General features: G+C 46.9%; 2 protein-coding genes across 13 annotated transcripts in view; both read left to right on the top strand.

Annotated features, from left to right (window-relative positions):
* Nucleotides 1-4,688, top strand: part of CNOT4 (CCR4-NOT transcription complex subunit 4) — a 76,796-nt gene extending 72,108 nt beyond the window's left edge. For 5 of the 8 annotated variants that reach the window (XM_038154897.1, XM_038154902.1, XM_038154901.1 and 2 more), the window contains 2 exons: nt 2,263-2,475; nt 3,260-4,688. In XM_038154897.1, the coding sequence (XP_038010825.1) occupies nt 2,263-2,475; nt 3,260-3,561 (515 nt within the window). In that variant the 3' untranslated portion in view covers nt 3,562-4,688. The remainder of the gene's footprint in view (nt 1-2,262; nt 2,476-3,259) is intronic. The other 3 variants (XM_038154904.1, XM_038154905.1, XM_038154906.1) reach the window with 1 other exon arrangement.
* Nucleotides 4,689-11,330: 6,642 nt separating this feature from the next.
* Nucleotides 11,331-22,072, top strand: part of LOC119708340 (solute carrier family 23 member 1-like) — a 34,482-nt gene continuing 23,740 nt past the window's right edge. The window contains exon 1 of one of the 5 annotated variants that reach the window (XM_038154601.1): nt 11,331-11,995. In XM_038154601.1, the coding sequence (XP_038010529.1) occupies nt 11,978-11,995 (18 nt within the window). In that variant the 5' untranslated portion in view covers nt 11,331-11,977. Of the gene's footprint in view, nt 11,996-12,845; nt 12,979-15,325; nt 16,113-18,477; nt 18,615-22,072 lie in introns of those variants that run through there. The other 4 variants (XM_038154602.1, XM_038154603.1, XM_038154604.1 and 1 more) reach the window with 4 other exon arrangements.

The raw sequence follows: 22,072 nt of genomic DNA on the forward strand, positions 1-22,072 counted from the left end.
ACTTCTGTGAATCCAAGTAAATTCTGTTCAGACAGTTGAGGTAAAGAACAGTCTCCCTCAGTTCATTATTTGCTGTTGTTTCGTGTTAGAGAGGGTATCCAGCAGTGGTGCACTATGCCTGCCTCGGACAGCAGTGTCTCCTCACCAGAAAGTGCCAGCCTTTTCCGTTTCATGAGCGTCTTGTTGTAAACACTTGGTAGCTTTCTTATGTGTTGTATTATGTCTTTTTACATGGAGAATATCATAACAAAAACATATATATTTTCTTAGCCCAAGGAGGCCTAATGCCCTATGACATTAGTTTTCCTATCCTGTTCTTATAACATCCTGCAGGCTTTGTCTTAGTCTTCCTCAATGACATGTTGCAGGTAGTTTACTACAGGTTAATTTTCTAGCACGAGAGCTTTGAGGGTGTGTTGGGGGTTGGTAAAGTCACTGACTGAGACCCTTGCAGATCCCCAGCTCACAGGTGTTGAGATGAGTATACTTGCTCATGCATGGACCCAGTAAGCATTTTTCTGTGCTTTTTGCATTTGCAGTAGAAGTAAATAATTAAGCAGAGCTGTGTTTCTTTGCACAAGCTTTTTGAAGCAGCAGTGAGGGAAAAAAAAAAGTGGAAACTAATGGTGTACAATGCAGAATTTGTTGCAGTTATTTCTGTGATCGTGATCTGGCAACTTTTGTTCCAAAAAGTTAATTTAGAACTTGTCTCAAATGGGCTTATGGATGTACTAGAGGGTAGTGAACAACATCTCTTGAAGGACATTTTCTACTAATACTTTCTAAAACTTTGATTTATTATTTTTAATCTCAGGATTATAGGTTTTGATGAAAAATGAGTGGCACTGAATTTTTTAAAAGCATTTATTTTGTACATTAGTATTGCAAAGGATAAAGGAGGAGCAGTGAAAGGACAGGATTTCAAGTAGTTTTCTTGTTTGGTTTTGGGGGTTTTTTTCTCCCCCTCTAGTTAGAAAAAGGTGCTCAAGACATCACTTTTTCTGAACATTCAGCTTTACAAAAACTGCCGGGGCAGGTTTTGATAGGAATTGAGACTGCTTTCTTTACTCTCCAAAATGAGGTTGTGAGTTAGTGATACCCTCTATAATTTTCCAGGAAGACTTAAATCTGTTCTGTTGATGAAGTAGCTGTATTATAAAAGTATCTCTTTATAACAATACTGATTGAGATCAAGGTCCTTTCCTCAATCAGGACAGGCAGAGATGTTTGAAGAAAAAAGGTTGTATTCTAGATATTTGTCAAAAAGACAAGCATGTGCCAGCATACTGCCTAACACTTCATTTCTAAATATAACTGACCACAAGTTAATAAAGTATGACTTGCTGTATTGGATGATAAATACTGGAGCGCTCATGTCTGGTTTGTCCTGCTTTGAGATCCTTAAAGCAAGAGATGGATCACAGAACCAGACAGTCTGTTCTAGATAGCACGGTGTGACTTTTGTGTTGAGGGACCATTTGCTGTAGTGCTAATAGCCACATTATCCTGTTGTCCTTTAGCAATATGTCTTGAAACGGTGAGGCAGGTAGTTGAGACTTGACTGCTTTGGTGTCTGGCTGGTTTGCTTGTTACCAAAGTTTCGAGGATACTGCTGTGTCGGAAATTATTCTGAAAGGTCTTTAAAGAATTTTCACTACTGCTCTTCAACTGCAAGAGGAAATTTCACTCCCTCCAACTTCATTGCCATTTCCTTCGGAAGAACATCTCTAGGGCTGTGAATGAGCAAACTATAACAAAACAAAAGACATCTGTGATTTTCCTCAGCCTCCCTGGTTTCTCATTTCTCCCTGGTTCCGTTTCGATTGCAAAGCCCTACCTAGCCTTTCTTCATTTTGATACACGTCACCCTTTTGAGCCTGCTGCCCGTCAATAAAGCAGCCAAATTGCAGCAGAAGTATTCTCATCAAGTACCTGGTAGATTTTCCCCTGTTAGTAATAGAGGGAGAGCCACTGTGTCCTTGATTATTTGAATCTCTAAATTATAATGGGGAAATACATATTGGGGGAGGAGTTATATCTTCCTCCCATTCCCTTACACTTTGTTTAAAACCTGCCAGGCCCTCTGAGTAATTCATCAGTCATGGAAACACTGATCCTAGGTTTTGGACAGGGAAAGTATTAAATGCTTAGCTTAAAAAGTAAAAGCAAAATCCCATACCCCACCAAAGAAGGACATCTGTTTCTAACTTCAGCTTTTTATTTTTTTATCTTTCATTTTTTTTTTGTTGGTAAATCTCCCAGACAACAGCAGTTCTGTAGAGAGTTTAAATATGAAGGAATGGCAGGACGGGCTAAGGGCACTTCTACCGAACATTAACATCAACTTTGGTGGACTGCCCAATGCTTCTTCCCCCTCCAACGCCAACCACAGTGTACCAACGTCCAACACTGCCACCACCGACAGCCTGAATTGGGACAGCCCTGGCAGCTGGATGGACCCCGCAATCATCACAGGTAACCGTTTCTCACTCCTTCAGCTCCACTGGCAAACCATCAAATGGGTATTTGGCACAAACTGATTTACATCTGGAAAAAAAAAGAAAAAAAAGAAAAAGTCAGTATGCGGTGGTCTCTTCCAGCTTCCATCCACAAAACCTCAAGGGTCCAGGAATTTTTGTGGAACCTCTAGGTATAACAGAGCGTCGCTTAGACCTTTGCAATGCATGCCCAGGACCTTTGCAGGCAGTCAGGTGGATCAGTGCTTTCCTGTAGGGTCAATCTATAAGGTGTCCCTTCTGCTGGATGGCATGTCCGGTATGTGCGTCGCTGGTCCTGAGGCACTGAAGGCAATCACTGGACTTGGTTATTTAAAAAGGGACGTACTCCACTTGTTTATAAAGCTCTCTTTTATAAGGCTGTCTGGTTGTGTCTCCCTGTTAGAGAGGCTGAAGCATGATGCAAGTAGGCAGAATAAAAGGTGAAGCATGTAGTGTACTGGCAGCTTGGTGTGGTAGGGTCATGTTGACAAGGATGCAGTTCTTGAGCAGAATGTTTGATAGAAAAATGTGTTTTTTATGAAGAAGTGCTCTGAGGGTGAACTTTCTCCTATCTCAATTTAATGTTAAATGTTTTTGCAGGCAGGGTAATAATACATAATAATGTAAAATGCATTTTCTGTACAAACTAATCATGTTTTTTTATTGTTGTCTTTTGCTAGGTTAAATTGACCTCCTTCATGGTCAGTTTATTGTTTCTCCTCTGACTTGCCTGTATCCCTGTTTTTTTCTTCTTTTCTTAGGTATCCCAGCCTCCACAGGAAACAGTTTAGACACTCTTCAAGATGACAATCCTCCACACTGGCTAAAATCTCTTCAGGCCCTCACAGAGGTGGACGGCCCCAGTGCAGCACCATCACAGACGCACCACAGTAACCCCTTCGGCACACAGATCCCTCTGCACAGAGCCAGTTGGAATCCCTACTCTCCTCCTTCAAACCCCACCAGCTTCCATTCCCCACCTCCAGGCTTTCAGACAGCCTTCAGACCCCCCAGTAAAACCCCCACAGATCTACTACAGAGCTCAGCGCTGGATCGTCATTAGGAAAGGAAGAAAAAGGAAAAAAGAAAAATAAGACCCAAAACGTTAGAAATGCAGGAAGTGTCCCACCCTGACTCCTCCCCACACCCACCTACTGTTCCCTGTCATATCTTTCTTTCTGAAGAATCCAGTTCCTGATCAAACTCCCCCCCAAATGCAATGCCATCACAGGGTCATGACCATTCTTTTTGTTAAGTTTCTGCAGAAACAGTGTTTGAAATACACTGTTTGAAATAGTTTCTAACCATTTTAAGAAAAAAAAAAAAAGAGAGAAAGAAATCAAAATGCAGTCTCAATGCTTAAGGAGAATATTACTGTCTTACGTCTTTTGCACATGAGTATTTCTGCCTAGTGGAAAAGTGTCAATCTGCAGTAGGGGGAAAAGTGCAATGCAGAATCAAATGCAAGAACATAAAAAAGGTATTTAATTTAAATGAAGTTACTGAACATGTGGGGCAAGCAGTGGCCCAGCATTTATTTTGCATTCAGTGTGGCACTACACAGGGAAATTGCTATGTTGGGGTTGGTTGTTTTTTTGGTTGGTTGTTTTTTGTTTTGTTTTTTTTTTTTTTGAGCAGGGGATTTTATTGCATCAGTCAGAGTTTGACATGAAGTGTGTTGAAAGACAAAACACTTATAGCTATGAGTAACTGGCATGTTGCTAGAGTGGTTTAAAGAGGGGAGAATAAGATTTTTCTTTAATTTTGGCTTTAGATTTCAAGTAAACTTTAATGTTTTAAAAGTATTCACAGATTTAATACCTAGCGTATACGTAATATAATTATAAGCAGCTGAAACACGAGTGATATTTACTTCAGTCTTTCTGTCTCCTCTGTCAGTCTCTCTTTTTTTTTTTTTTTAAAAAGATTCACCTGATTAGGGCACTCTGGGATAGCACTGCATTGGGGCCACATGATCACCATCAGGAGCAACCTCTGACCTCCTCTGCCTGCAGCTTTTACTTAACCCTGTAGTTTCTGGACGTTTGTGCAGTATTGAAAAGACAGGAAAAAAGAAACAGATAAATAAACATGGTTATAACCTGACGCTAAAACTAAAACCAAGGAAATGTACCTCTTTCTTCAGAATTAAAACTAAAATCTTAAATAAAACAGAAAACTTGATGATGATTTCATGTTTGCTTTTTGGGTTTTTTTTAACCTTGGATTTTTAATTACTGCATCTGTAAAAAGTGTATGCCATTGCATGTTTGGGGTTTTCTTCTTATTCATCTAAACCAGACCTACTTTATCATTGGAAATACTGCTTTGTATGGTAACTTCTGTATTGAAGGGTGGAAAAAGCATAACACTTAAAATCTTTTAAAGGGATTCTGTTCTCTTTACTCATGGCAGTAGCTCTAGGCAGTCAGTCTTTAACTGTTATTGGTGGTATCCTTTAAAATCTGAAGCATGAAAGTCTTGTTTCTATTTTCTGAATTAAATGCCATGGCACTCGGCGTAGATAGCATACAATAATATGCCTGAAGATATGGCAGAGAATTTGTTAGGACTCCCTGTGTTCGTCAACTGCCTTGCATAAAGGTGTGAAATACTGTCACTGCACAACAGGAAATGAAGAGCTCTTAATGGACAGAAGGCATCCAGTAAGCTTTTATACTTGCTAGCAGACGTACCTAAAACCTGCAACCTGTGGTTGGGCTGCTGATTGATGTAGCTTATGAGGGTGGCAAAGAGCCTGAAATTCTAAAGATGTCTGTGCAGAAGGATCTCTCACCTGGTGTGAGCTGTACAGTTCAGGCTGGCAGCCTTCTGAAAATGTTGGTTGCTGGCAGGGGCAAGGAAGGGAATTTCAGCTGATGAACTGTGAACCCTAAATGGGGATGGGGTGGGGTGAGGAACTGGCCTTTCAGGAAGTGGGAACAAATGCTGAATCAGCCACTGGACAGAAGAGCAAAGTTTTGAATCTGCACGATGTATTTCTAAATGTCCTGTTATGCAAAGCAGCACTGGGTGACTACGTGTTTTTGCTTTTCTCTCACTTGCATTGCCATTTTAGTGCTGTATTATTACTCTGTATTACGGGTCTGTATGTGCTCTTTCTGAACTGTCAGCATTGCTGCAGATGAGTCATGTACCCTGGTTCCTTGGGGGAATGTGCACACCCTTTGATGCTTGTGCTCCCCAAAAAGTAAACTGTTTTTGTCACCCAGTCCTGTAACTGCTGGTGGTGGAAAGAGAAATGCTGCAGGTTGGAATGGCCTCATCTATGGCAGTGCCTATTGGTGCCCCTGAACTGGGGGTGCGGCCCAGCAGGAGCTGTCTGCTGGAGGTGCTGGTGAAGATATAAATGATCTTTGTTTTGGATTTCTTTGTCTCCTTCCACAGTGGCTAGGTGCTTTTCCACTTGTAACATTTTGTTTTAGAAGGGTGCCCTTCCTCACCCTGAAAATTAGCAGGCTCCCAAAGCAGCTTCAACTGCTTTCTATGTACCACAGCTATTCCTGAAGCTGCTGCCTTCTTCAGTTTTTTGCTTGTCCCTTTGTTGCAGTTTAGGAGGTGCTGTGGCAACCCCGTGCCCATGGTGTGCTGCCACTGGAAACCAGGCTTTAGCTGCTTGGGAGACGCTTTCTCCCTGCTGCCATGCAGCAGCTGGTGTGGTTGGCCTACCAACAAACCCTTAGCCTTCAAGAAAAGCTTTGCAACTACAATGACTCCTTCTTAATGATGCTGCTTCCCCGAGAAAGACTTCTTGATGGGTAACATTGGCATTACAACAGTAAGGTGTATCAGTGATCAGACTGATATGTGCTAGGTGCAGCTTTTGTCAACATTTAGCCTATTTTTGTGTGCTGTCTGATGTGGATTCTGCATCTCCTCAGTTGGGAACCAACCTGGTGTTGCATTCTGTTCAACTGTGTAGAGCTCACCTGTTTTCTTCTCCTGAAGTTTTGGGTTTATTGGTAGGGGGGAGGAAGGTGGTTTTGTTTTGTTCAGGGTGTATTTTTGATGTGGTTTTGGTTTTTTTTTTAATCAACTGATGGCATTTTCCTATGACAAGAAATTCTGTACAGGAACATTTATTGACAAGAGAGCAGCAGTGTGATCGTCTTAGTCCATGGTCTGTTGTTTCTTATATTGTATAGATACTTGCAGCTCTTACATGTGTTAAGCAAAGAACACTGCTTGACTGAAAGGCTGGTGACACAGGACTGACAACACATTTGGTAGATAATGTCTGGAGAAGGATGGGCCAGACTTCTCTTCCAAAATGTGTATGAGTGTGTATTGAGGGAAGGAAGGGGATTGTTGGCCATGAATGTGTTGGTATAAGAAGCTGTGTGGCATTTTTAATGAATTTACAATTCAGGTGGAGTAATTTGAGGGTGAGCAATTGGATTGATAGTAAGAGTTCCTGCCCTATGGCTTCCCCCCCCATCTTTTTAATATTGAACAAGAGATACGTGGTGTTGTAAATGCAGTGCCTTGACAGACCTGTTTTAATCACGCTTAAAATAGAAAAAAAACTAAAAGGAGAAAGAAAACAGCTAAAAAGAGAAAAAAGTTAAAATGTTAAAAGAAAAGTTAAAAAGTAGTAAGGAGGCCCTCTTGCAACTGGCACGTGCTCAGCATGTACCAGGTTACTGTGCAGTTCAGTTTTCCTCCTGCCGGGAAAGCTTTTGGCAGTGCCCTGGGCTCCCTGGCACCGGGAGTCGGGTGTCAGCCGGTAGCAGGCTTTGACCCAGCCTGATGACTTGAGCAGCAGCTCCTGGCAATGAGGGAGGGTCTGGTTCTCTGCTGAGCTGATGTCAGGTGAGTTCACCCCCTGGCACCCCCTGCCTCCTGCAGCTCCTGCAATACTGTTGCAGTGCTGCTGCTGGGGCAGGCACTTCAGCGGTGCTGGCCACAACCAACTGGGTCAAGCCACACCTTCCTTGTCCCCGGTTGGGGATTTCCTGAACTCAACTTTTGTTTTTCTTTTCCTCCATCACAGACTCTGTTGTCCAGTAAGTTTTGTTGTGAGATGCTCATATAATCATAAATATTGAAGATGTTGGATTTTAGGGAAAATGGGGGATGGTTTTGGCTTTGTGGTTTTGTTTGTTCTGTTTTAGTTTGGAGTTTGGTAGAGTTGTCATGCTGCTGTGGAGATTTGTGGCTTTTTTTTTTTTCTTCTAGTTGGAGGGAAATGGTCATGCATCAGTTTCCATCCTTATGCTTGCCAAGGAGTTCAGAAAAATACACTTTAATAGCTTGTGGCTCCTGGGTGCTTATTGTTCATCCCTCTCCTCAGAACATGTGGAAGTTGCCTTAGTTGCAAAGGAGCTTGGCACTGGTGTAGGTCTCTAACACACAGAAATCCAGTGCATGGCAGGTGTTGCATTGCCTGGGGCTAATTCCCTCTGGGAAAAGCTGTTGTGCTGAGAAAAACTCACTGCTCAGGACTGAGGTGTGTCAAGAAGCTGAGAGGTGGCAGGCGGAGTGCTTGAAGGGTTGGGGGACTGGCGTTGTCACCAGCCCGACTTGAAGGGCTTGTAGGTACTTGTAACATCTTGAGGGGGATGACCTCTCCTCCAGTCCAGCTGGAGTTCTCAGTGTGGCTGGAGCATGTACTGTGATGTTTGACATGAAGCTGTGCTTTGCATGGTTGTTGCTTTACATCTCCAGTAGCGTGTGGCTGCACGGCCAGCTGTGGATGTGCTTTCCACTTCACGGGTGTATGGTCATCTGTTTGAGCTGAATGCAGATGCAGGAACTGTAAGAGCTTATGCTTCTTCCTCTTTGCCCAAATCTCAGCATTTTTTTCCTTCTTTGGGATGTTCAGCTGATAGCCATGCCTGAAGATTCTTAGCTTTTTCATATATTTGTAGCTTTGCAGATTTTTAAGATACAGTTGTATGGTTTCTAGTACTTTTCCTGCCCTCACATAAGCTAAACCTTTCTAACACATTCTTGAAATTCTGTTTAGTCTTAGTCTTAAAAAGAGAATTTCTGACAGGGATGTCTTGTTTTCCATCAGAACTTGAGACATAACAAGAAATAGGCAAAGAAGCCACGGGGCTGACCTAAGGGTGGGTTACTGGGGCAACTGATCTCCTGTTGGATGTACCTGCTAGATATACTGAGTAACTGCACTTATAAAAATGGTAGGAATCCTTTATCACAGGTGCATGTATAGCCATATCTGTGCACCCAGAAGCTTTCGTTCAAGAATTGCTTTTTATCTTAAACCACTCTTAATATTGTTTGGAAAGTTTTTGGCTTTTGATTCTGGGCAGCAATAGGAAGGAGCTCTTGAGTTCTCTTCTCTTAATAGTTGAGGCCATAAACAAAGCTTCTAAAGAGTAAAAAGCTGAAGTGTCATCGTAGCTTTGGGTTGCAGTGTAAGAAAAGGCATAGCCTCAGGATGCTGTGATCTACATGCAAGAGTATTGTTAATGAGTGAGGTGTTTGTCTTCCCTACTTTCTGGGCCATGCCTTTGCCCAAGACATACTGCTGTTATGTTTCTGTGGCAAATTGAGGGCTCTTCAGGTGGAAGAGGCCATATGAAGTTGTTGCCATACAAGTTCAGAGAGCTGGAGTGACTTGTGGCACTCCAAATTGCTGCATTGTGAAGGTTTGAGGTGAGTTGGGTGACCCGGCAGCTGCAGATTTGTTACTGGCTTTGCTGATGAAAAGTACTGCTAGAGGTGATATCACTGCAGAGGAAAACAGTACAGAAAAGTCCTTTTTAATCTAAAATCTGTAGGAGAGTGATCTGCCTGACATCTGATGGTCAGGAGGTTCCATCTCCTGCAACGCAGGTGAGTCTTTCAGGGGGATACAGGCATCACTGAGTTACTGTTGTCTCCTGTGAAATCTTGCTAGATTGCTATTTCTTTTTCCCAGTCCTAAGACTTTAAAAATTGACAAATAATGTGTGTGTTTGAGGTGCATGGATAGAGAATGAGACTTGCTCAGCTCCTTCCTCTTCTTACCAGCACTTAAAATGTTACTCTAGAAAGCTTGTACTGCCAGAAGGTGGCCATTGTTTTCAAGCTCACAATGAGTGTGTTTTTAGAATTTCATACCTTTGGCATTTGGATGTTACAGGTCCCAGCATTAATCTTGGTCAGATATCCAGAGAGTCTGAGACCTCTTCTGCCAGTGCTAAACAGTCACAGGAAGCTATACACCAGTCTTCACTGGAGAATTTAAAGTTGTGACCAAAACTTGTTTAGCTCTTTTGAGATAAGCATGCGGGCTGAGCTTTACAGTGTGGAGTCTGAAGCTTAAAATCCTGTTTAAAAAAAGAACCAACTTGGGAGTGCTTTGTTCAGACACTCAGCAGAAAGCTACTGCTTGTGAGGTTTTCCTGGGACAGAACGGGCAATGAGCTGGCCTTGCAGCCATCTCCATCCCACTTCAGATGGTTTCCTTCAGTTCCAAGGTCCAGCTCTCTGCAGGATATTGAGTGCATATAATTTAAATTTTTAAAAAAGGTGCTATATGTGGTTCAGTGGATGCTGGCTCCAACAGGAACCGCTGCATAACATGGCAAGAATGCATGGGATTATAGTCTAAGAGGTTGGCTTCTTCCAGTTTACAAATTACTTAAATCTTATATATAGTTGCCTTCCTCCTCCCTCCTCATTTGGTAAATAAATGCAAACTGTTTCTTGTAGCCTCACTGATGGTGCCTTCCTGAGTTGAAGCTGAGTATGGCTCTTCACACTTTCATTCAACTCTTGCTGTGTTGGTCCAAGGAGCTGAGGCAAAGACTAAAGGGTTGATAGCAAAACTTGTAGTAGAGCTGACCTTCCTGCCCTTAACCCATATTTCTTCTCTTGGTTCTCCTGCTGCTTGAGATGACTTTTGTGGAAGACCTGGCTGTGTGCTCTTCCTTGCTGGAGAAATTTGGCTAAGACAATGATTTGGGATCAAGGAGTTTTGTTAGGAAGCTGAGCTTTGCATACGTGCATTTAAAAAAAAAACCAAACTTTTAATAAAGTCAGGAAAATGTTACTCCAAGGAAACTTTTCAATTTTGTCAAGTAAATAATTTTTAAAATATCAATTGTATAAAATGCTTGTTTCAAGTTGACAATTTTCCCTGTAGAAAAAATTGCGTCAGTTGAAAATACCAGCTTTTTGTCATGACGCTTCATGGGAAGTGAAGTTGCTGACAAATCAACAACTTTCTGGACATGTTTGGCAAAAGATTTTTTTATATCTGCAATGTGCATCATTTCAGTTTCTAGTGAAAGCAGGTGTCAATCTCTAATACTATGTAGCAAAACAAATCACACTTTTGGTTTTAAAGCCTCACTCAGATCCAAGGAAGAACAAACTGAGTTGCAAATGTATTTTTGAACAAAAATCTCTTTGGAGAGAGAGAAGATTGTATTGAGGTTTTTTTGGCTTCAATAAAACATAATAAGGGAGAGGAACAGAGAAAGAAATAGATAGGGAAAGTCTCATTCACATTCTATTCAATTTTTCTTTTGAACAGTTTACCTTGAAACAGGGTTATTCCCTTCCCTGTGCATTAGACTTGGCTGGAAGAAGAGGGAGGAGAAGGTAAGGTTAGGATGAGAGCTGAAGGGAAGCTCAGAACAGGTCTTGTTTTCCCTGTCCTTTCTAAGGTATTAGTTGCCTTACGAGAATGAAAGATTTTTCTTCCTTCCTTGTGCGGTTGCTGGTAAATGGCCACTGTCTACGTCATCATTTTCCAGGAATCTGTAAAAGTTTTACCACGTGCTTTCAAACAGCCCATTGCTTGGTCACATGGAAAAACAAAAACAAAAAAAAGACATAGGAGGTGAAACTGGAATAGATACCTTTATTATTGGAAATAGAAAAAAAAAAAACAACCAGTGTCCCTAGCCCTCATTCCAGGGAAAAGTGGCAGCAGTATCAACATCTACTATCAAACCTCCTCTTATGACAATGAAGTGCTACCTTGCATCTTTTTAGGGCTTCTTTCCTTGAAATGTGATGCAAATGTTTGAAATGAAGTCAGCCGACTAAAACTCCCAGCCTTTGTAGCAGGACTGTATGAGTATCACATGTTGGATCCTTGAGCCAGCAGGGCATGCTGGGGTGCTCCTTCTTATTCCCAGCCCCACGCATGCAGCAGTTCTGGGGGCTGCCAGCCCCTCCTCCAACACCACAGCGTCTCTGTGCAGACCTGATGCCACAGCAGTCACCAAGCCCCTGTGCCCAGAGTGCCTCAGGCACGCTGTGGAGGCACAGCTGTGTCCTGGGCTGCAAACAGGGGCTGAGGTGTCCTGAAGCTGCCTGGCCTGGCTCTGCAAATGCTCCTGGAGCACGCCCCTGGACTTCCACCCAGGAAATGTTGGACACAAATACGGTGTCATTGCGTTCTGAATGCAATTGATGGTGCTTAGGTTAGCTCTTTGAGTCCTGCTGTGGGTCCTGATACATGTGATTTGAATTCCTACTGCTGGAGAGAAGAGATGGAAAACCCCCAAGAGGTTTGTTGGGTTTTGGGTTGGGTTTTTTTTTTTTTTCCTTTTTGCTTTTTTGTTTTTTCTTTTGGAGGGGGTGTTGTTTTGTTTGTTTGTTTTCAGGTGTGCTAGGTTCTTTGTATTAAAGATAAATTCATGTTTTCCCCTTGACTGGCTAGCTTTGCACTCTTGTCAATACATCTTCCAAGTCGAAGATTGTCCATATAGAAGTGGAAGGACATGGTGACTTCTGAATGCCAACAAAAAAAAAAAAACAAAAACCTTTAATTCTCCATCTATATTCAACTGCAATTAATTGAAAATGCTTCCAGATATCTAATCTCATTCTTTGTTCCTGGTAACCGTTTACACTTTCAGCCCTAAACAGAAAATCAGCCTCATGTTCAAAACCTAGAAGTCTGCACACAGACTTTAGGTTAAGCTGGGGCTGCTCCGACTTGACTATGATCAATGAAGTTTATAACCTGGAAACTCCTGTTTGAAATGTGCACTGCTGGAGAGGGGAGAGAAATACAAGGATTATATTAAAAATAGTCTTTCAGCATGAAGTGTCAGGTTTTCTCCATTTAAAAACCCAGGTTCAGCAATTGGCTCTTCTGAAATGCTTTCCTGAGCTCAAGCAGTTAACAACGTTAAAAGGGGGAAAAAAAAAAGGAAGTGGAATGACAGTTTAAGTTCTCAAGCCGGCTTTCCAAACTCGCTGAAGAGCTTGTGTTCCTCCGGGCCGCGGCAGCAGCGGGGCGGCGGGTGCCCGTGGCCGGGCGGCGGGTGCCCGTGGCCGGGCGGCGGGTGCCCGTGGCGGGGCGGCGGGTGCCCGTGGCGGGGCGGCGGGTGCCCGTGGCGGGGCGGCTGGCCGGGCGGACCGCTGCCCGGGGCGGGGCCGGGCCCCGCGGGCCGCAGCGGCGCCGGGGCCTCGCAGCGCCATCTTCCCGCGGGCGCCTTCGGCTGCTGGGCTGGGCTGCTGGGACAGGCAAGCGGGACAGGGCATGGTAAGGAGCCTGCAGCCGAGCCGGGTGATGCTGAGGCAGGGCAAAGGGGAGCCCCGGGCCTCCGGCTTCCCTCCCCCTTGGAAAAGAGCGGGTGCAAGGGTTTCACTGCTGTCGGGGCTAGGTGGGGAGCATGTCAGAGGGCGAAGCGGGGGATGGACCGCTCGAGGGACGGGAGCTTTTTTAGAGCTGGCCGCTCCTGCCTCCGGGCAGTCTGGGAGCAGATCGTCCCGGTGTGAGGAGCTTGGGAGGGCAGCGGCAGGGGGTGGTGCTGAACCGTACCTTTGGAAAGCCGGGTTATGGCAGCCTGCGAATGCCCCTGGGAACACAGAGCTGGAGACGGCCGAGAGGTGGTAATCGCGCCGGTGGTAGTGTTTGAGTCTTCCAAAAGCATTGCTGCCCCTCTCGGCGGTGGAGGGGTCACGCTTCCGTCCTCTGACTTTCCTTCTCTGCTGCTGCTGCTGCCTGCCGGGTGGTGAGAGAGAGATGCCCATACAGGTGCTTGCTCTGTGGTCTGCGGTCTGGCTTTTATTTACTCACACCTCTGGAAAGATCTGGCACGTTTGTATCCTAAGGCAACGCTGTCACCCAATTATTTTTACCCCCTTCCTCTGTTCCCAGAGGAAAAGACTGATGCTGTTTCAGCCCTGCAGAAAAGGGTTGCACCACCTAGGGAAGAGCAGGCCTCTGGGGAGAGGTGTGGTTGGTGCCTGTTGAAAGACTGAGATGCTCTCTCTTGCTTGCAGGGATTTTTTTTTTTTTCTCCTTGTCCTTGTCCACTTCTGATGAGTTAGGCTCTTGGTTAAGGTGTATTCCTAGGCTGTATGGTCCCTGTTACTGTAACCCTTTGCCCAGGATACAAAGGAGGCCTTGCTGGACTGTAGTGCACGCCTGGCAAACTGGGTGGTGCTGCTGCAGAGATGATTGTCTGTCACTGTGGTCCTGCTACCTCTGCTTGTCTGGTCCTGCTTCCCACCGTGACTTTTCTCCCAGCAGTTTCCAGAGAAGAGTGCTCCTCCTTTCCCTCCGCAGCCCTGGGCTGTGTGCAGACAGTTGCACTGAACTTAGCCCTCAGAAAAATGATATTCCTGTTAACCATCCCCCACGTTCCGTCTGTTCCCTTCTTCCTCTGATAATGGGGAGCTTTTTTGTAGGTCACCAAGATAACAGAATCATAGAACAATTTAGGTTGGAAGTGACCTTAAAAGTGACCCCACTGCAATGAGCAGGGACACCTTCAATTAGATCAGGTTGTTCAGAGCTCCATCCAATCTGACCTTGAATATTTTCAGGGTTGGGGCATTTATAGCCTCTCTGGGCAACTCGTTCCAATGTTTTACCACCCTCATTATAAACCCCATTTTCCTTATATTCAACCTTAGCCAATCCTCTTTCACTTTAAAATAAGTGTCCCTTGTCCTGTCATAACAGGCCCTGTTAAAAAGCTTGTACCCCTCTTTGTTATAGGGTCCCATCAAGTACTGCAAGGCTGCTGGAGATCTTCCTGGAGTTTTTGCTGCTGCCTGAGTGCCAACTCTCACAGCCTTTCCCATAGAAGTGCTCCAGCCCTCTGATTATCTTTGTGGCCTCCTCTGGGCCTCACTCAAACAGGTCCATGTCTTTCTTACTTTAGGGACCCCAGAGCTGGATGCAGCACTGCAGGTGGGGTCTCATCAGCGCAGAGCAGAGGGGTAGAATCCCCTCCCTCACCCTGCTTTGGATGCAGCCCAGGATACAATTGGCTTTCTGGGCTGTGGGTGCCATTGCTGGGTCATGTCCGGCCCCCCATCCACCTGCACCCCCAAGTCCTTCTCACAGGGCTGATCTCCATCTGCTCACCCTCCAGCCTGTGTTGGTACGTGGGGTTGCCCTGCCCCAGGTGCTGCACCTTGCACTTGGTCTTGTTAAACCCCATGAGGTTTCCATGGTCTCACTTCTTGAGCTTGTCCAGGTCCCTCTGTATGGCATCCCATTCCTCAGGCACGTAACCCCCTCTGCAATCGGCAGCAGCAGCATCCCCGCTGATGGAAACCCCTTCCACAGTCAAGCATACCTTGGCTTTGGAGCAGTGGTTTAACTTTTTTTATGCTTGATGGTTCCAGATGTGTGAGCAGGAGGGTTGTGAAGGGGCACAAGTGGGTCTCAAGTGTCCCGAGTGGGCGCACCCCGCGTGTCTCGGCAGATGGCAGCAGCGACACTCCCTCAGCTGCCGCGGCTGCTCCTCACTCCGGCCGAGCCCACCCCACCGCTCCCGCAGCGCCTCCGTACTCACCCGCCGCGGCTCTTCCTCGCCCTGTCCCGCCAGCAGCACACGGCGAAGGAGACGGACAGTGCCAGGATGACGGCTCCGCTCAGCAGCGAGGCGGCCACCGCGATGCGGGACCCGGTGCCCGAGGGCCGCGGGGCGGCTGCGGGCGAGGGGCGGTGAGCGGGGCCGGGGAAAGGGACCCACCCTTACTCCCGGCCGCCGTCCCCTTTGCAGGTAAACCCAAAGTGACGTTACGGAGAATATTTATTAATTACCATTATAAAAGCTAATGGTGAACGTCAGTGATGCCACGCCGGCTCGATACACCAGAAAGTTGATGGGAAAAGCCCCATATTAACACATCATATTTTTTTCAGGTAATTAATATAAAATAATCACACGGGGCAGAAAATATAAAGCATTTATGTGTCTTGCATAAAGCGTAAGGGTAGTAGACATTAAACCCTAAGAAATAGAAAAAGAAAAGATTAAACAGGAAAAGTAGAAAAAAATTAAATGTAATAAAGTTAAAAAGGGAAAAAAGTTTAAAAGGGAGAAAAATTAAAAAGGAAAAAAACGTTGAAAAATGCAAAAAAGAAAAATTTAAAAGGGCAAAAGAAAAGAGCTAAAAAGGGAAAAAGTTAAAATGTTAAAAGAAAAGTTAAAAAGTAGTAAGGAGGCCCTCTTGCACCTGGCACGTGCTCAGCATGTACCAGGTTACTGTGCAGTTCAGTTTTCCTCCTGCCGGGAAAGCCTTTGGCAGTGCCCTGGGCTCCCTGGCACCGGGAGTCGGGTGTCAGCCGGTAGCAGGCTTTGACCCAGCCTGATGACTTGAGCAGCAGCTCCTGGCAATGAGGGAGGGTCTGGTTCTCTGCTGAGCTGATGTCAGGTGAGTTCACCCCCTGGCACCCCCTGCCTCCTGCAGCTCCTGCAATACTGTTGCAGTGCTGCTGCTGGGGCAGGCACTTCAGCGGTGCTGGCCACAACCACTGGGTCAAGCCACACCTTCCTTGTCCCCGTTCAGGGTGGCCGGGTCACCCCACCTCCTGCTGCCCTCGCTGCCTTGCTCAGAGCGAGGAAGCCCCCCTGTGAGGGCCGGTGGCTGCCCCTCCCCACCCGAGTGAGCGCTGCCCCCCGAGCCCCTGGGAGCGGCTCCTTACCCTGGCACTGGGGAGGGGGGTGGCTCCAGGATGAGGTGCTGTCCTGGCGGAGACAGGCGAGCCTCTCGCTGCCCACCAGCTCGTATCCCTCCTGGCACCAGTACACGAGCACCGATCCCAAGGAGACGCCTGAGCCTCTGTCCACGTAGTAGTATCCGTAGCGTGGCGGGGGGAGAGCTGCGCATGGCACTGGCGAGAAGGGGACATGTTTAGCGGAGGTGGTGACAAACACCCCCCCCCAGTGATGCTGTCGAAAGGGCTACTAGTCCCCTGTATCGCTCCTGCGGGACCGGCAAGCCTCTGGGACTTTTTTATTGGTTTTTCTTTTTACATGTGTGTGGTTTTTTGCATAGTCTAAAGGAAATACATTAGAAAGTCTAGCACTTCATCTGGAAAATAAGTTTTTCAGTTTCAGACTCTCCAGTGTGAGCAGCTACTGAACAGCGGAAGTGACACTGGAAAGGTGCAGGCTGGGGAGAGTACACAGAGAGCAATTTTTAGGAGGGAAAGAAAGAGAATGTTTTTTAATAACACGATATTCTGGGAGAATATTGTTGGTTGGGACTCAAAACAAAGAAATATTACTCTCTTACTCTCTGCTAGAGAGAGAGGCTTTTTTTCATCCCAGCCTTTAATTTTTTAACTAGTTTGTAACTCACATCTGTTTAGACCTACTTAATTATCCTGCTGAGACCATCTCTTTTGCATTGCACTAATACCTAGGGAGACCCAGAAGTTTGGTAGGCTCCAAAAAGAATGGCAGTCTGACCATGTGTTTGCCAACCCCTCCACCTGGATATCCTACCATGAGGCCAAGAAAGTGTGGTAGCAGGTATCATGGGCATCAGTATCCTAAATAAAAGGAAAATACTCAGATCAACTCTAATTTAACCAAGCTTAAAACCTGCAGGCAGAAATGTGCTCTATCTAGCTAAGGGGTGACTTCTGTGGGGAATTCCAAGTGGAATAGTAAAGCTAATGTGAGAGAAAGGTCTGGTTTCCCCCTGCTTTTACTGCTTTTACTGTGATGGTGTAAGCTTCTAGTCCAGTGGGGCTGATAAGAAACAAATCAGGCTAAGATCAGACTTTCTCTAGTTTCAGCAGTGCTGTTAACGGGTGGTGCAGATGTCTGTATCAGTTAATTCAGTGTTGCCAGCGAGGCTGCTGAGTGCCTGGACTGGATCTCTTGTATGATTACATTGTCCAGCACTGGTTGTTATGATCATTGCCAATAGTCACCGTGGTTTGGAGTATGACATGGGCTCTCTGAGCTGCTGCCAGCCCCAGGTGGGTGGTCACCCCACAGCAGCCCTGAGGCCATATCTCACTCACTGGGGCCTGGCGTGTGCTTTGCCCTGGAAAGTGGATTAAAGAAAAATAATCACCCTCAGCAGCTGGAGATTATTTGTGCTTTAAAAAAAAAAAAATCTCCGTTTCTTCCCAGGGGTTGCAGCTCAGCCTCTAGGGATAGGGATGTGTTCAGTGCACCTGAGCAGACAGCTGGTCCATCATGGTACGCATAGATGTTAACATGGAGAAGGACTTTACTCTCAAAGGAAAACATTAACTGTCGAGTTTCCTCCCTGTGCCTCCTGACTGCTTCTAGTGCGACTCATCTCTCCCATATCACTGAAGCTGCTGTGGCCACCACAAAGCCTTGTGGCCCCGTGCATGCCCTGGGAGTGCCGCTGTGTCCGACGAGAGAAGCGCCATCAAACCTTCACCCCGCGCCCTACCCCCCGTGTGCCTGCACCGAGGGGCCCCAGGCAGCCCGCAGAGGAAGAGGCGGGAGATCGCTCATTTCAGTACCTGAGATGTTGCTCTGCACATCGGTCCCGTTGGCAGCGTCTCTGGGCAGCCCCTTTCTGACGTGTCCTGCACCGAGTGAGGCGGTCCCGGGCCCGGCAGAATCACTCCAGGCAAAGCTCAGGCAGCTCCAGGGCAGCAGGCAAAGGACGATGCATTTCCCAAGCCTTTGTCCCGTCATGGCTCGGGGAAACACAGCACCATTGGTTTCTGGCTGCCCCGAGTGCCTGCGGTTTCCCTTTGCGTCTGAGCAGGAATCAGCTGGGCTCTTAGTGCATTAAGCCCCGGGCAGCAAAGCTAGCGGCCGCTCTTCCCCCGGGACTTGCCTCTCCTCCGCGTCGGCACAAGCCCTGCGTCCCTGCTCCTAGCACTGCCAGCGCTGCTCTGGCCACTCGCCTCCAGAGCCCCGAGGAGAAGGAAAACAGGTGGGAAAGGGAGTGAGAAAGAGCAGACCCTTAGGATCCATCCTTTACAGCCCCTGTCTGCAGAAACTGGCTGTTAACATCTCTCCAGGTGCTGGAGCAGCACATCAGGAACCCTCCTCCTTCTTCTCCTCCTCCACTTGCCAAAATCTATGCTCGAGCTCACTGCTGAGACTCTTATGCTGCAGACACTCCTGTGCTCGTCTCTTCCTTCCTGCCAGAACCTAGGGCTGATATTTGTCAACGGCAGTGGAGTGGGATATGAGCCATGGGAATCAAAAGGGTTTCATAGCACCAATTCTGCTGGCTTTACCGCTATGGGAACTACAGAGAGATCTGTTTTTCCTTTCCCTTTTTTTTCTGCTTGGCATCTCTCTGCCTGTCATTTCAGGCCCTGATGTTTTATAGGTGGAGGGGCTGTTGTAGCAATCAGCTCTTGCCTCCTGGAGTGTATGTTGCTCTTATGTGCCCCACCTGCCTGGTCACTTGTGTACACCCATGAAGAGAAAAGATGCTCCATGTTGCCTGAGCACTTGAGAGCCAGATGTTTTGGAGCATGCAATGCCTTTGTGCCAAAGCTCTCCCCAGCAGCCAGTACAGCAGCTGTGTGACCAGCAGGACTTTGGGGTGACTTTTGAAGCATCCCCTGCTGTGGCTCTCTTCTCCCCTCCTTGCACCCTTGGAGCTCCCCTGGCCCTGTGGGTCTCCTTTGCCTCTCCTGTACTGCATCCTTGCCTGTCCTGGGACTTCAGGTGTAAGGGTTAGAGGCTATTATTCACTAATAGCATTGGCACAAATACAGCTTTGCATGGATATGGGTCAGTTTTTGTTCATTTCTCTTTATATATCTGTGCCCTTTAGCTGTAGCCAGTGTGCTGGGCTGCCTATGGCTGCCCCACTGGGTTCTGAGGGGGAGGAATGTTGCCTTGGATGTGTGAGTAGCGTCTATTTCTAAAACCCAGCAGTGGTCTTACCATCTTAGTGTGATGTACTGTAGTGCATAAAGGAGAAATAAAAATGTCAGACAGGATCAAGCTCTTGTCACATCCCATCCCAACACAGGGATGTAGATGAGGGCGTCTGCTGAGTGGAAGGGAGTTGTGAGGCCAGGCAGTGGCTGGACCTTGCTTGCCTTCGCCCCAGCACTGGGACCTGCTCTTGCTCTCACCTGGAGTAGTTCAGCAGTACTCTGCCCTCCTTGCACTTGCAGAGAAGTGTCTTGTCGCCTCCATGGGATTTTGGGTGTGGGAATGCCTTAATCCTGCTCTGTTTGTCCATCCATCTCTCCATCCTTTTTTTTTTTTTTTTTTTTTTTTTTGGCTGGGCTGGGCTGGTACTTTTCTGGGCTTCTCTCCAACAGATTTATTTGATTTCTTAGGAAAACCTGTTTTGACCTCCCATGACTCATAATGATCTTGGTTAGATACTACTTTCATTTCTTCACTTTTCTGGTTAATCCTTCTTAAGCAGTGACCTTTCCTTGGCTCCCCCTGGAAAACAGACCAAGGAGGTATGTTCCTGCCTGTCTTGGTGAATATTGCTGGTTTCTTGGGAGTTTTTAGTTTTTTCTTTCTTTTTTTTTTTTTTTTTTTTCTTCTTTTCTCCATCTGACTGCAGGAATTTTGCTGTTTGCTCGTGCAGTAAAGGTAAAAGTTTTGAGGCAGGCTGGACCGTGTGGCAGTGTAACGCTGACGGCAGAGGAGCCCGCCTTGGGGCATGCCCTGGGTGCAAACCCCGTTGTCTCCTGGCAGCTGGGCTGGAGCGCAGGCAGCCCCCTGGGCTCTGGGAATACACCTGCCTTGGACAGGACCGACCCTGAAGTGGTTCCTCCATTGAGCCTGAGCCTGGAATCTGTGCACCTTCTCCTGCTGGGGCTTACAAGCTGGTCCCCGTGCTGCCGATGGCTGGCGGGCAGTGGGAAGAGCTGGGGCAGTGTCCCTCCCCGCTGCTGGATGTGTCCCGATGCGCGCTAGCCATCGCATGTGTCCCCAAGGGCTGTGAACCAAGCACATGCCGAAAGCGTGGCCTTCAGCCCGGGGCCGGCAGCGGTAGGGCTTGTCCCACGAGCCAGGGAATGATCAGGCTCAGCAAAACCCCCACCACACAATAACCACGCTTGTGCTCAAAATGCCGAGTGGGTGACATGGATTAACCCTTTGCTAATGCTCTTAAGAGCTAGCCTGTGGCTGAGGGAGATAAAGGGGCCTATTATTACAAAATCAATATCCTGCTGGAATGGGATTTCAGTGCTGTTCCCGGTTCCTGCTTTCCAGAGGCAGACATCTGCATTGAGCTGGGCACCAGAGCAGGGCACCAGGCTGTTCCTGCAGGGTGTGATCCTGGGCTCAGGAGAGGAGCGTGTCCATGCCCCAGGTCAGTCCTTTCCTTGTGAGGAAGGCTAAGAGGAAGGAGGAGCTAGTGGGGAAGCTGTCATGGCCACAGGGCTGCAGCTGTCCTAGCTCCACAGTCTTGGCTGGTGTTGTCCACCCTTGCTGTATATTCCCCGTGGGTGATCTCCTTCAAGGGCTGCTTCTCCATCACAGCAGCCTGCAAGGCAACGCTCAGCTGATGGGTTTCAAAGCTGGCTCAAGTGTCTCTTGTGTTTGCACTCAGATCTCCCTGCTGGCTGGTGGGGATGCACTGAAGGGTAAAGCTTTCCTGAACCAGAAGCATTTCTCCCTACCTTCCCTTGTGCCCCTTTGAACCTTTTAAATCTTCCCTCTACAAAAGTGTCCCTCTCCCACACTCCCACTACTGAATTCTGAACTACAGAGGAGTTGTGGATACCCAGAGAAATTGTGAATGCTCTGTCTCAGGAAGTGTTCAAGGCCTGGTTGCATGGGGTTTGAAACGGCCTGACCTAGTGAAAGGTGTCCCTGTCCATGGCAGGGGGCCTGGAACTGGTGACACTTAAGGTCCCTTCCAACTCAAACTACTCTATGATTCAATGAACACACAGGTACTAATTTCAAGTCAGTGACCATGGGTAATCCTCTTTGCTTGCAGAAGGTTTTGCAGGCAGGACGTAGAGGTGTTTTGTAACTAAATTAGTAATTGCAAGTCACTTGCTTAGTTCTCTTGCTAGTCCATCCTTCATGCAAACCAACCAGGGCTAGAGCTGTGGAAGAAACAAACTGTTTTCCAGAAAGGTGATTGCAGTATTTGGTGTTTTGTTGGTTTTTTTGCACAAAGTCTCCATGACATGCCTCGTCTATACTGCACCGCTTTTATTTCATAGCCCTGAGTTCCCTTTCAACAAACCTTTGTTCAACTGCAGTAGCTGGGATTCACTGTCACATTCAGTTTGTGAGAGCACTGTGGATGACCCTGCTCTCTCAGCAAGGGGCTCGGCACACCTCAGCAAATCTGCACCTCCCCAGGTTCGATGTGCACAGCCCTACATGGAGGGATGCCTCTCATTCAGCTTTAGACATCTTCACCTGTGCCAGTCACTCTTGGCT

This window comes from Motacilla alba, chromosome 1A (genome assembly GCF_015832195.1).
Source record: "Motacilla alba alba isolate MOTALB_02 chromosome 1A, Motacilla_alba_V1.0_pri, whole genome shotgun sequence".
Lineage (NCBI taxonomy): Eukaryota > Metazoa > Chordata > Aves > Passeriformes > Motacillidae > Motacilla > Motacilla alba.